At 45.3% G+C, this 13,287-nt stretch overlaps 1 protein-coding gene across 1 annotated transcript; it reads left to right on the top strand.

Annotated features, from left to right (window-relative positions):
- Positions 1 to 2,162: 2,162 nt before the first annotated feature.
- On the top strand, positions 2,163 to 12,284 carry LOC141990838 (cytochrome P450 2H2-like). Its single transcript, XM_074958550.1, has 8 exons — positions 2,163 to 2,275; positions 2,745 to 2,894; positions 5,223 to 5,383; positions 6,235 to 6,411; positions 7,664 to 7,805; positions 9,909 to 10,096; positions 10,741 to 10,882; positions 11,704 to 12,284. Exons 2-8 carry the CDS (start codon positions 2,819 to 2,821, stop codon positions 11,883 to 11,885), a joined length of 1,068 nt encoding a protein of 355 aa, XP_074814651.1. The 5' UTR covers positions 2,163 to 2,275; positions 2,745 to 2,818; the 3' UTR covers positions 11,886 to 12,284.
- The last annotated feature ends 1,003 nt before the right edge of the window (positions 12,285 to 13,287 follow it).

The raw sequence follows: 13,287 nt of genomic DNA, 5'->3' as shown, positions 1-13,287 counted from the left end.
CTTTAGACTCTTCACACCTGTGTCTTAAGTTGGCCAGTGGGCCTGGGAGGGCAACAAGAGGAAAAGCCAAGATGGTGGCCGGCTCAGAGAGGGGCTGGCAGGGGAGAGGGTGTAACAGCAGTTTTCTCAGCTGTTAATACTATTCCTCCAGCCTTAATCTAAATCCTGCATAGCAGCATGAAAGGCACTCACCATTGTATGTTCCAGCTGGCACCAAGCCTCTCAAGATATGTGCAGATGGAGGATGGTGAGTTCATGGAAGTTTGTAGAGCCTTAGAAGGTTTCACATGATGATTAATTGTTTGCTCTGTCAGTGAGTACACAAGGGGCAAACACAGATGATCAGCAAACAAAGGTTCGAAGGAGTTCATTCCTAGTTTATCCAATATCCAGTAACCCTTTGTTAGCCCTAGATAATCTTGTTGACCCAGAAGAATTGAGAACTGCAATTGGCTAATTGCTTGCACTTGCCATTGCGCTTTGCACCATACAGTATATAAAAGATGGAGTCTGAAATACAAAGTCACCCCCTGCCAGAACCCGGAATAATTGCTGCACTCTGCAATGGAACCTCTGGGAGCAACAAGTGTTTTCCTGGTGATTTGTGTCTCTTGCCTTCTTTTCCTTTCGGCATGGAGAAAGGTGTCTGGAAGCGGGAAGCTGCCACCTGGCCCTGTTGCTTTTCCCCTCATAGGGAACACGCTGCAGCTGAATATGAGGAACTTGCCCCAATCTATACATGAGGTAAGGGGGCTTTCTCCTTATCCAGGGCTTTGGCTCAGGTGGGTTTTAAGCAGAGACTGTGGAAAGAGAACTCTGAAATTTCTGGGGTTTGCACAGTGGCTCAACTCTTCATGTTTAAGGCTGAATATTTTTTCCACAGAAATATTTAATCTTGAATGCTAGATACAACCTGTTCCTGGCAATGTGTTATTTTTATGATAATGTGTCTTATTCACAGGTAAACCAGAATACACCCTCTCAGTTGTGCTGCAGCCTGTACAGGTTATCCTGCAGTGGGGAGTGTGGTCTGGTGGGTTAAGCAGGGAAGCAGACAGCAGCCCTGGGTTCTGGTCCAGCTCCGCAATTGATTACATGTGTGTGCCTGGGGAAACCACCAAAGTTCTTTGTATGTTTCCCTCTTGTAAAATTGATCTAATGATACTTGCCTTCTTCACAGGACAAGGGTAAGGCCTAGACTGTTGCTCTACTCTGTAAAGTTGACATATCCCTCCTGGGTAGAGATCCAGAAAGGACAGTGATTGTAGAAGGGCTCCTCTCCCCACACACATCCAGGGGTAAATTGCCTTATAGGAGGACTCAGGTCCAGCGTTCTGGTGGACTCACCTTTCCTTGGCAGCTGCTCCAGAGAGAGAGTGAGACTGACTCTATATCCTAGTGGTTAGGCCTAGGTCGCTCACCCAGGATGTGGGAGACCCACGTTCCTTTCCCAATGACTATTCACTTATTGATATGCAATGGAACAGCTTCAACAGGAAAGATGGAGAGAGTCCTGCTCCAGAATGACCCACAGCGTGGTGGTTTAGGGCACTCTCCAAAGAGAGGGGAGACCTGGATTCAGATCCCTTCTTCACATCAGGTATGGGGGGGAATTAAACCTGGCTCTCCCACATCCCAGGTGAGTAGCATTCCCACTAAACTAAAAGTGATTGGGGCGGGAGGGGAGGGAGGCACCTCCTCCTCCTCTTCTGGTGCATGTTGTATGGATCTAATCTGTTAGGTGAGCTTTAAGAGCAGATGAGCGAGGGAGGGCAACACTGCGTTTGAGGATCCAGACAGGGCTCGGGCGTGTGTTAGGCGCTGGCCATAAGGACTGAGGTAGCCGTGTGCATGCCTAGCCACAGATTTTATAAGTGCCTCCGGGAATTCAAGGGTGGAAACTTAGGCACTGAGGGAGTTGAGGTGCCTAGAGGGTTAGCTGGTGGTTTTCAGGATCTACATTTTCCATTTAGGTACCTATTATCCCTTTTTGAGTGTAATCCTTGGTGGCAGGAGAGCTCTTTCACCAGTTTGTAATTTGATCCACTCTCCTTCTTATTCTTAAGTGGATTTAGTAAAAACGTATTTGTCCTTTGTGTTAATCTTTTACAGCTCAGTGCAAAGTATGGCCCGGTTTTCACAATATGCTTAGGCTCACAGAGGGTTGTGGTGCTGTATGGACAGGAGGCTGTGAAGGAAGCTCTGATTGATCAAGGGGATGAGTTCAGTGGAAGAGGAAAACTAGCACTGGCTGACAAGCTTGCCAAAGGAGCAGGTACATTGCTAACAACTTCAGCATGTAGCGCTGATGTTCTCTGTATGTGGAGAACACGACTGAGAAGACCATTGGTGTTTCATTTAGTCCTGCTCTTTGAGGGATACTCACTGTAGCCACTTATTCATGTCCAGTGTATTTCTTATTTTTACATGGTACCAGTATATGTACTTTGCTCTAATTACTGTGACAGTTTACACTGTGTAAGAGAACAAAATACAGCCATTGCGCGTGGCAATCAATGGAATTATTTTTCTTGTTCATAATTGCTATAAACAGCAATGAGATTAACGTGTGGGATTTTGAGTTACATACAGAAAAAATGTAATCCAGGGTCTCCAGTAGAACACAAATACAATAATGTTTGCCTTGACGTTGAACCTTTCAATGACCCATGTTTCCCTAGGTTAGAAATTTAGCAAATTGAGTCTGCCCCCACCCTTCTTTCCTATTCTCCTCCCTTTTCCAGGCATTATATTCAGCAATGGGGAGCGGTGGAAGCAGCTTCGCCGATTTGCCCTCACCACGCTCAGAAACTTTGGGATGGGGAAGAAAAGCATTGAGGAACGGATCCAGGAGGAAGCCTGTTTTCTGGTGGAAAGGCTCAAAAAAACACACGGTGGGGAATTGCTGCTTGTAATTCGGAAACTGAGGAGTCGGCTAAAGACTCTTGTTTTCCTTTATTTTGTGATCTTAACTTTGGTTCAAACACCTTATAACTCAAGCCATTAGCTGCACAGATAACAACCTGTGTTTAATGTAAAGGAAAAATATGTGAGAAAAGTTCCCGAGATGACCTTTCCTGGCTGTTATTTCCCATGTTTTCGACCCTCTGATCTGTGGCCAACGGGCAAATGGAAAATGTTTGTCCAGAGCAGGCAGAAGCTAACACAGTGAACCATGTTAGAGTGGATTAGTTTATCTTCCGTGTGTTGGGCTAATAAGACACTCAGGCCTACAGCTTGCTTATTCTGATTTTCTTCTCTGCTAGATGTCTGATACGGGTCTGACTCCTACATTGCATGGGGATGGTCTCCCGAGGAAAGTTTGAAATCACTGTGTAAATTTACAGTGCTTCCTAAGAGATGATGATGCTTTTATTATTTATTTATTTATGTTCTATTAGTTTCTAGAGGTCCCAGCCAAGACTGGGGCTCCTTCGCCTATGGGTTGTGCTAACAAACAGTTTGAGACAGTCCCTGCCCCAAGCAACGTACATATTAAATACACATGTCGAAGAAAAAGTGGAGAAAGGAAGAATTATTTTCTCTCTTTCGGAGATGGGGAACTGAAACACAGAGAGATTAAGTGACTTGCTCGAGGTCACACCTGGAAGTTTGTGGCAGAGCTGGGAATTGTATCCAGATTTCCTGAGACCCAGGCCACTGCCTTAACCACAAGACCATCCCACCTCTTGCAATATACAGTACACCATTAAGGGCTAAAATGAAGTTGACTGTCCATCTCGGTGAATTGTGTGGATGAGAGGAGAATGCACGGAGAACCTTCCCCACCTGTGATTCAGAAACAAGGGAGAGCCACTTTTACTGCTGTTGCCTCGTGTGTATCCTGAGCCAAGGGCAGCTGCTCCTGTAGATAATGACCCAAAAGAAATCTGCCTGGGTGAGGGCCAGGAGCAGGAGCCTGCTGTGAGGCGAGAACACACTGCATGGAGAAAATGCTGCTTCTGGATGTTCTCGCTGTGCAGTGTGTTCTCAGGTCAGAGGGGTGAAGTCTTGTAGACAATTCCCTTGAACACTGCATAGGCCCCACTGCATTACAGGAGTTTGTGACAGTGCTACAAGCAATGGCTCAGGCAGAATCCTCTGAATGCAGGATCCTGTTCTGAATGGGATACTGTCTGTCAGGCCTGTGTAAAGAGCTCACGGCAGACAGGCAGGCCTCACTCGGAGAGAGACTGATGGTCCCTGGTCAGACCAGAGTGTGTCAGGCAGAGAGCAGCAAAGGAGACAGTGTGAAAACTGATTCCCAGCAAAATGGGGACAATCATTTAATATAAATTTACAGAGATAGCATTGGGGAAGCCCTAGGTGGAGGATGAGGGAAATATCTGTGCTATTTTTCATAAATACCTTGTGCTCCTCAGTTTACCTGTGTGATATTATCCTGCCTGACTGTACAGAATTAAGTAAAAGGAGGCTGAAAGGGGGACAGCAAGAGGAAATGAAATAATGGCAAAGATAAGTACGATCAGAGAGAATGCCACTGGTAATAATGGAGAAGCTGTTAGTTTGAGAACAGCCCCAGCTTAGCTTCAGTTAATTGGCAAAGTATTGTCTTCCCGGACAGAAACTAGTATCCAACTGGGATACTAATATCTTAGAGAGTCTCACCGAAGCAGGAAGGGAGTTGAGTGAGATGGAGGTAACTGGGCTGAATGGAACTTACCGAAGCTTGCAAGGAGAGATTGTTTCGATAAAAGGAATGTGTGTAGAAGCCTTTATTGTTTCTTGTTTTTGCTCTGTGTGCTGTATACTTTTGAGTGGATAAATAACACTTTGTTTTGGAGATTGTTGGTTTTTTGAGTCGCTTTGATCACCCGCTGGTCACAGGTCCCTGGAGGGAAAGGGCTCACAGGTGCCCAGCACAGAGCAGCCTGTCATGCTAATATAGTTGGGAAGTAGTGAGTCTGCTGCTCAGCTATTCAGTCCAAGGGTGGTTAGACTGCGGGGTTCCTCCCATTCAGAGCAGGGCAGGAACTCAGGCTGTCACCTGAGGTGGGGTCTGGAGAGGGACTGAGAGGGGTCTAAAGCCCAGCTCACCCTGGAACTGTGACACCAGAACTCACCCTCCCCAATGAATATTCGGGACTGCACTCTCGGCCTGGGGCCAGGACATCCAGAACTTCCCAATAACATCAATGGATGTGATGCTGTAGGTGAAAATACTGAATTAAAAATTGGACTCTCGTTTCGTTTTGTTGCAGAGCGACCCTTTGACCCCACCATCCCTCTCACCCATGCTGTCTCCAACATCATCTGCTCCGTTGTCTTTGGGAACCGGTTTGACTATAAAGATCGGAAGTTTCTGGCAGTCATTAATCTCACAGAGGAAAACAATGAACTCTTCCGCTCTTTCCTGGGACAGGTGTGTTCAGTGGTTTTTTCCACTCTTCTCCTTTGTAATGGGGGAAGGGATAGATCTTTCTTTCTTTCACTGTTACTTTTCCTTAAATAATTATTTCGTTCCCATAATGTTCCTGTTCTCCTCATAAGGCTTGCAGCTATTACCAATCCCAGCCTCAAACTTGTTTCTAAGGATTATTTAAATTCCCACACAAACCACTTCATTTGCTCAGAATTACGTTTGCTCAAGGACATTCCCTTTCAACACTATTGGAAAAAGTCAAGGAAACTGCCAATTAAATCATTAGCATCCAAATCATTGCAATTCACATGCCTTAGTATATTCACAATGGGATACCTGAATGTGGTCACATTCCTCACCTGCAAAGCAAACTCCTTTTCGTTTCTAGTACCCAGCCACCCACACATCCCATTGCTGAAAATCTCACCAAATGCACAACAGTCGAACTCAGTCAAAATCAACGGAGTTCCAGCAGCAGACAGTTTGGCCCCTTGATTCCAACCTGAGGAAGACTAAGATATCTTTTACGTTTTATTTCTGCCTATGAAAATGTGAGCTAGGTTTGCGAACTTGAGTGTGATTTTCAAGAACAGCACGTTTGTATTGGTGATGCTTTTGTGTTGGAAATAATGGAGATTATTGTAGCGAATAGAACTGAGTGTCACTGCAGTTTCTGTGAGGAATATGTGTGTATTGAGTAGAATGAGTTAGTGAAGCATGAGACGTTCTTTCGAATGCATTTGCACAGGAACGTGCCACAAAAGTATTGTATTGTGCTGCTGTAACTGAGTCAATTGATTATTTGGTGTGTCCAGATAAACCAAGATGTGCTTTTCCTTCCATCCTTCTAGCTGTACAATTTTTTCCCAACTCTCATGGATTATATACCTGGGCCTCACCACAAGTTAGTTAAAAATTCAGAGGAGTTTAAAAGCTTTGTTCTGGAGAGAGTGAAGATGCACAAAGAGTCTCTGGATCTCAGCTGCCCTCGAGACTTCATCGATGCTTTCCTCATCAAAATGGAACAGGTATGTGAGGGCAGCCGCCCTTCCCCATTGCTGTGGAGTGGGTTATACATATCGTGGGTATTTATCACTCTGTACAAGACCCAAAGACAGACCTGGTGTCTGCCCCTGGGATTTACATTCTAAAAGGCAAGCCCTGCTCACCTCATTTGTGTGAGTAGTGCCGGTGATGCCAGTGGGACTACACCAATGAGGAAGACAAATCTAAGGGTATGTGCACACTGCAATGAAAGACCCACAGCACAGCCACGGCTGGCCCAGGTCAGCAGACTTGGGCTTGAAGGGCTCGGTCTGCAGGGTTATAAAATTGCAGTGTAGATGTTGGTGCTTGGACTGCAGCCCAAGCTCTGGGATTGTTCCTTCTTTGTGGGCTTCAGAGCCTGGGCGACAGCCCTAGCCCATATGTCTACACTGCAATATTATAGCCCCTCAACCCGATCCCCACGAGCCCAAGTCAGCTGACCCAGGCCAGCCGTGGGTCTTTTATTGCAGCGTATACATGTCTTAAAAGGACAGAGCACCCAATGCAGGTATCAACAGCATCTGGCAATGTATAGGCTGGCTCTGTTGGAGGTTAGCCATTGAAAGGGTTTTATTTACAAGGTGGACAGAAGCACTTTTACTGGTATGTGTTAGCATCAGTGGGATTAGTAGAAGAAAGCAGTTTCTAATGGCTTCCTATGTCGACACCCACAGACCTAAGCTATTACCAGCTTCTTTGGAAACCCCACCTGCTAATCTCCTGCAATATTTTACAGCAACAGCCTCTTCGATGTTCTACCACTGCACCTCTCGGTCAGCAGGTAGCCAGGCATCTGCCTTTTCAAAGGGGATCTCACTTTCTTTGGAGCATCAGATTCAATCCTTCTGGCTTGAAGGCTAAAAATTGGTTAGAAACATCTGGTTTCCTTTCTGGTTCAAAGTTTTCAAGGGCATTATTGCTGCCCATGCAAACAAAATATGAAAGCAAAGGGAATCAACAACAGTTAAAAATACAGATGAAAACTAACCAGGTAAAAGTAATGCTCCAATTCTCCTCTAATAGAAAAGGCCATATATTTCCACAGCAATGACCCAAAACACCCCAGCAGTGCTACTGCAATCTCCAGGGCCGTGGCCCATTTTCTGTAAGGATTTTTATAAAGATGCCGAGTGGGTCACAGAGCAGGTAGAAGATGAGAGGGTTTGGGCCTGTATGGATAGATCCCCGCTTACAGCCAATGATCAAACAACAATAACAAGTCTCTCTCTGCAGGAACGACAGAACGGCCAGTCAGAATTTAACACTGATAACTTGTTAAGAAGCACATTGGATTTATTCTTTGCTGGAACAGGGACATCCAGCCTCACCCTGAGACATGGACTCCTGATTCTTCTGAAATACCCAGAAATAGAAGGTACCCCACGGACACACACAATTTTAAGTTTTGGAGAGATGAGGGGATGACATGGCTCAAGGGATCTCTAATGGATACAGACCCCTGTCCCTTAAGTCACCAGACCAAATTTGGCTGGGGCTGGACGTAAGCCACATTAGCGCTGTGTGCAAGCTGTTCACTGGTTTATGTGAAACTGAGAGGTGTTTGGGGATGGGTGTGTTACTTCAATTTGCATAGACAGGTGTCCACATTTGAAAAGCACCATCACAACCGGCATTACTCCGCCTCCTCAGGGGCGGTCTCAGCACAGGGTCCTCAGCCTGAGTAAGACATTGTGACTGGATTCCTTTCTCACCTCCAGTCCAAGTTAAGGCTACTGGGCTGGGGGAAAGTGTATGTGTTTGTGCGGGAGAAACCTGTGCTGCCACTGACAAGAAGGTGCCTGGTCTATGGGTAACAGGAGCCTTCGCATTCCAGGGCTGTCAGATGGCCCCCTCTGTGATGGGATTCCCGCCGTACAACCTGGAACTGGGGTACCATTGTTCCCCCCTTAGCGTTCCAGCCTGGGCTGTCTTTCATAATGCTTTGCTAGTGACAAGCAGCAACCCCCTTTGTGAGCTGTTATCACTGAGTACAACAGCATGTGGAGCCCCACACGCAGATACATTGCATGAATGCTCCCTGAGCCTTTCATGAATCACACAGAGAAAAGCACCAGCAAATCTCCCAAGCCCCCAGCCTTGCACCTCAGAGCTGTACCGTCTTGCTGTGGTCAGAAGCCCGACCAGTGTAAGTTCATTACCCAGTCCAGCCCTCCCTCGATGTGGAGAGGACATGCACTAGCCTTTGTAAACTGAACTGAGATTTCCCAAGCACTTTAACCAAAACACACTGTTTTAGGTAAAGTATAAAAGAGGTTTATTAACTACAGAAAGATAGATTTTAAGTCATTATAAGTGGTAGGCACAAAAGGTCAGAGAGAGTTACCAAAGAAAATAAAAGGTAAGCACGCAGTCTAAATCCTGAACCTCATTAGACTGTCCAGTGTTTGGATCAAGCTGTTCTCACCCCACTGGATGCTGCAGGTAGGTTACAATCCTTAACACATAGGCTTCCCCTTTAAGCCTGGGACCAGTCTCCTCAGTTCAAGGCTTGGTCTTCCCAGCATTGTTTTTGCTTCCAGTGTAGGTGGGGGAGGAGAAAGGCAAAAGCATGAAGCCACTGTTCCCTATTTTATATCCGCAGTCCATGTACCTGGAAAACACTAGCTTAGGTATGTCCTGGTGGGCTTTGCTGAGTCACAGAGTGGAGCAATCTCCCATTGTGTGATGCTTGTGCAGCTCTCTTACAGCACTGTAAATCCCTTGTTTAAAAGTCCCTCGCTGATTAATGGTAGTTTAACACCCTCCTGGGAGTGGATCCCCTCCTTTGTTGTCACTGGAGAACTGGCAGTTGCCAACTCTCAAGTGTACAACATATTTCAGTAACAACCATAGAGCAAAATCTCCTAACTTCATACTCACTAATGATATACATATTTGGACAGAACAGTGGGTTTCAGCAGATCATGACCTTTCATATAATATCTTACATGGCATGCTGTGTATGAAATATATCATAATCATATGACAGGAGTGGATATGGGGGTTCCAGGGTGCTGCTTTGAGATACAGAGTGCTACACCCTCCCCTCAAATAAAGGCAAGTGTTAGAGATTTATCAACACCCAGCTAATATCCAGTGCTAATTCCAATCTCATGGGCTTCCTCCAAGGTCATGTGGATGATTGACTTTGATGGGGGGAAATTTTAGGCCTCAATCTCTTGCGTAGCAGTTAGTTATATGCTCTGGCGATAACATCACACTGTGTTCTCTTTTAGTACACAACCAGGCATGAGCCATATCACTGCCCTAATAATTACATTTTTGGCACTTTATCCTAGATACCACGTACAATAGTTTCAGTAACCCAAAACTAACTGTTATATTGTTATAACTTGTTATATTCCCAACCATGTATCTGCTGAGACGTGTATATTTCTGGCTGTGTGACAGAATGGGGGCAAAATTATGGGAATCCTGTTCTTTAGCTTTATTGTTAACCTTGTTCATTTGATGACAGCGAAAGTTCATGAAGAGATTGACCGTGTGATTGGCCGAAGCCGAAGCCCCTGCATGGCGGACCGAAGCCAGATGCCCTACACAGATGCTGTGATACATGAGATGCAGAGATTCATTAACCTTGTCCCGATGGGTGTCCCGCATGCAGTGACCAGAGACACTCATTTCAGACAATATGTTATCCCCAAGGTTAGTTCTCAACGTTTCAAGCAGGCTGTGCAAAGCTTTCCCTCTTTTTGGAGCCTCTTTTGGGAGGTCAGTTTCTGAGCTGGTTTCATCTCTCCACCAAGATTTAGTCCTGCTGACGTGTTAATGTGCACCACAACTCACAGTGACCATGTTCTAGGTTTCTAATTGAGTTACACTGGGAGTTGTATAGGACTTTTTAGCTTTAATAAAATGATGATGATGATAATAATAATAATGCATTTTATTTCTTATAAATAGTGATGTGGAAACCATTGGTGCAATGACTAAATTATGAAGACCAGGGAATGTCAAATGCTTCCAAACAGCAGCTGAGAGATGCACCTAACACTTCTGGATCTTAACCAGACTTTTCCCAATCTCTTAGATGTAGAAATCGGGCTGGCAGTCTAATGCGAGGAGCCTTTCTCATGAGATTCCAGGATCTCCTTGTTGAAGGTGGGCTCCCATTTGGTGAGGTTCCCTTTTCTCCTGGAATTTTAATATTTCTGGTTCTGGTTCCAGGGGATGCAGGAAAATGAAGGAAAGTAAAACATGTCCCACTACCCAGCCCAGTGAATTCTGGAGGCTTCTCTGCTGTGGACAGTGTCCACTTTAACTCTCTTTATCTGTGTTTGCTAATTCAGGGCACCACTATATTCCCTGTCCTGCAATCGGTCCTATATGACAGCAGGGAATTTCCAAAACCAGAGCAATTTAACCCGGGACATTTCTTGGATGAAAATGGTGCCTTTAAGAAGAGTGACTTCTTCATGCCTTTTTCTGCAGGTAAAAGAAGCCATGTTTGTTTCAGGTCCCAGACCATTCTCTCTTAGCTTTGTCTTGAGTAAACACAGAGTTCTCAAACTGTAGTGTGCAGAGACTTTTCAGGCCGTTCATGAAGCAGAGCCTCTCGCAACAGTGAAGCATCTGTTGGTCTCCAGTGTCTTTTTTAACTTATTGAACACGCACTACTCTCCGCTCTGCCTGACAACTTCACACCTTCCTTTGTCTGTCTGTGTCAGCCTGCAGTGGACAAATTGTGATTGAATGTGCATGCAAAAGTAAAGTTGAAGGGAGTAACATGCAACAGGGCAGAAGTCGTCTGCATAGTCACCTGGAGAGAGATCAGTAGGGGCTGCTTAACTTCTCAACTTTACTCCAATCAAGGAAGATCCCGTCACTCTGTTAAAAAACCCTGTTTGCTGTTCTCCATCCTACTACTCCGTATGCCTGCACCTCCCTACCTGTTACTTCCACTCGAGAACCACTGTCATTCCCCCCATAAACATATTAACTGGCTTGGGACCTGCATTAACTATTCCTCAAACCCCACATCTGCCCACCGGTCTCCACATATTGATTTTTAAGAGGCCACTTTTTATATGGAACTCAGCCTTTAAAACAATCTGTGAGAGGCTTCTAAAGCCCCCAAACACTTCCATACCTTCCCAAACTCTGGCAGACGGCCATTATCCTCCATGTTATTACGCCGAATCACTCTGTGCATCTAACTTTAATCCGGAGGTTTGGTTTCATTGTAACAATATTTAACATATGTTGCAAAGAAAGATCTCCTGCATCTCCTCAACATTGCTTTTTCATTGCAGGGAAACGGATTTGCATGGGAGAGGGTCTGGCTCGGATGGAGATATTTTTGTTACTGACAACGATTTTGCAGAATTTTACCTTGAAATCTCTCGTTGAACCCAAGGACGTTGATATAACTCCAGTGATGAGTTTTGGGTCAAATGCACCAAAACCATACCAGCTCTGTGTTTTGCCTCGATAAAGACCATGAAAAGCCACCTCAATGACCTTGAATTAATTTGGTTGTCTATGGTCCTGGATTCATTAATACAGAAATGAACTCATTGTGCTGTAACAGAGACAGATAAATAACCCAGCTTTGTAAGTAACTGGGACTTAACAAAATTAAGTGTAATACCAGAAATAAATATATAATGGCCCCCAGCCAGGTATAGTGACCCTGCAGTGTTCTCAGATGTGACTGGTTTTGACAAAAGTGGGGTAAGCTTTCAGTTCATTTGTGTGGTAGTTCATTTCCGGTGTAGCATTTTGGAAGCTTAGCTTGGCATGTGCCAACTCCTGTACAATACACTGAGGAGGCTGCAGACTTTTTTATCCCCCAGACCTAATCTTGTCCTACAAATAAATATGCTGTAATTGAAACAGGCTGAAAAAGAATTGCATTGGAGACTATTTTATCCATCCCATTGACATCCACTGCCTTTCCCCAATACCTCATTTGTGAGCGGAATTTGAGCCTGATTTATCAACCTTTACCAGGGTTATAATTAGGAAGGCCAAAAAAGAACTTGAAGAACAGCTAGCCAAAGTCTCAAAAAGTAGTAGCAAAAATGTTTTTAAGTCCATCAGAAGCAGGCAGCCTGCTAAACAACCAGTGGGGCCACTGGACGATCGAGATGCTAAAGGAGCACTCAGGGATGATAAGGCCATTGCGGAGAAATTAAATGAATTCTTCAAGGCCGAAGATGTGAGGGAGATTCCCAAACCTGAGCCATTCTTTTTAGGTGACAGATCTGAGGAACTGTCTCAGATTGAGGTGTCATTAGAGGAGGTTTTGGAACAAATTGATAAATTAAACAGCAATATGTCACCAGGCCCAGACGGCATTCACCCAAGAGTTCTGAAGAAACTCAAATGTGAAATTGCAGAACTACTAAGTGTGGTTTGTAGCCTATCATTTAAATCAGCTTCTGCACCAAATGACTGGAGGATAGCTAATGTGATGCCAATTTTTAAAAAGGGCTCCAGAGGTGACCCCGGCAATTACAGGCAAGTAAGCCTGAATTCAGTACTGGGCAAACTGGTTGAAACTATAGTTGGAGCCCAGTGCGGATACAAAAATGTGGACTCGCAACCATTAGAATCAATGTGCATCCGATCTGCAATCTGCTAGGCATCTTTTATGTGTATCTACGCATCTTTCATGTGAGTGGGGGGAGTGGGATCTTGCAGGGAAGAGGTGATGTGAGGGTGGGGCTTGGGGTAAGGAGTGGTGTGGGGGTGGGGTCTTGAGGAGAAGGGGCAGCACGGGAGCAGAGGCTGTGGGGAAAGGGCGTCACATCACATGCTGCTCTCTGGGATTCGCGAGTGATGGCAGCAGCAGTGTGTGTTGCTTCACAGCGGGGCAGAGGGGTTCCTTTTCG

This window comes from Natator depressus, chromosome 7 (genome assembly GCF_965152275.1).
Source record: "Natator depressus isolate rNatDep1 chromosome 7, rNatDep2.hap1, whole genome shotgun sequence".
Taxonomy (NCBI): domain Eukaryota; kingdom Metazoa; phylum Chordata; order Testudines; family Cheloniidae; genus Natator; species Natator depressus.
Note: the sequence above shows the minus strand (reverse complement) of the source record. Positions and strands in the feature narration are given on the sequence as shown.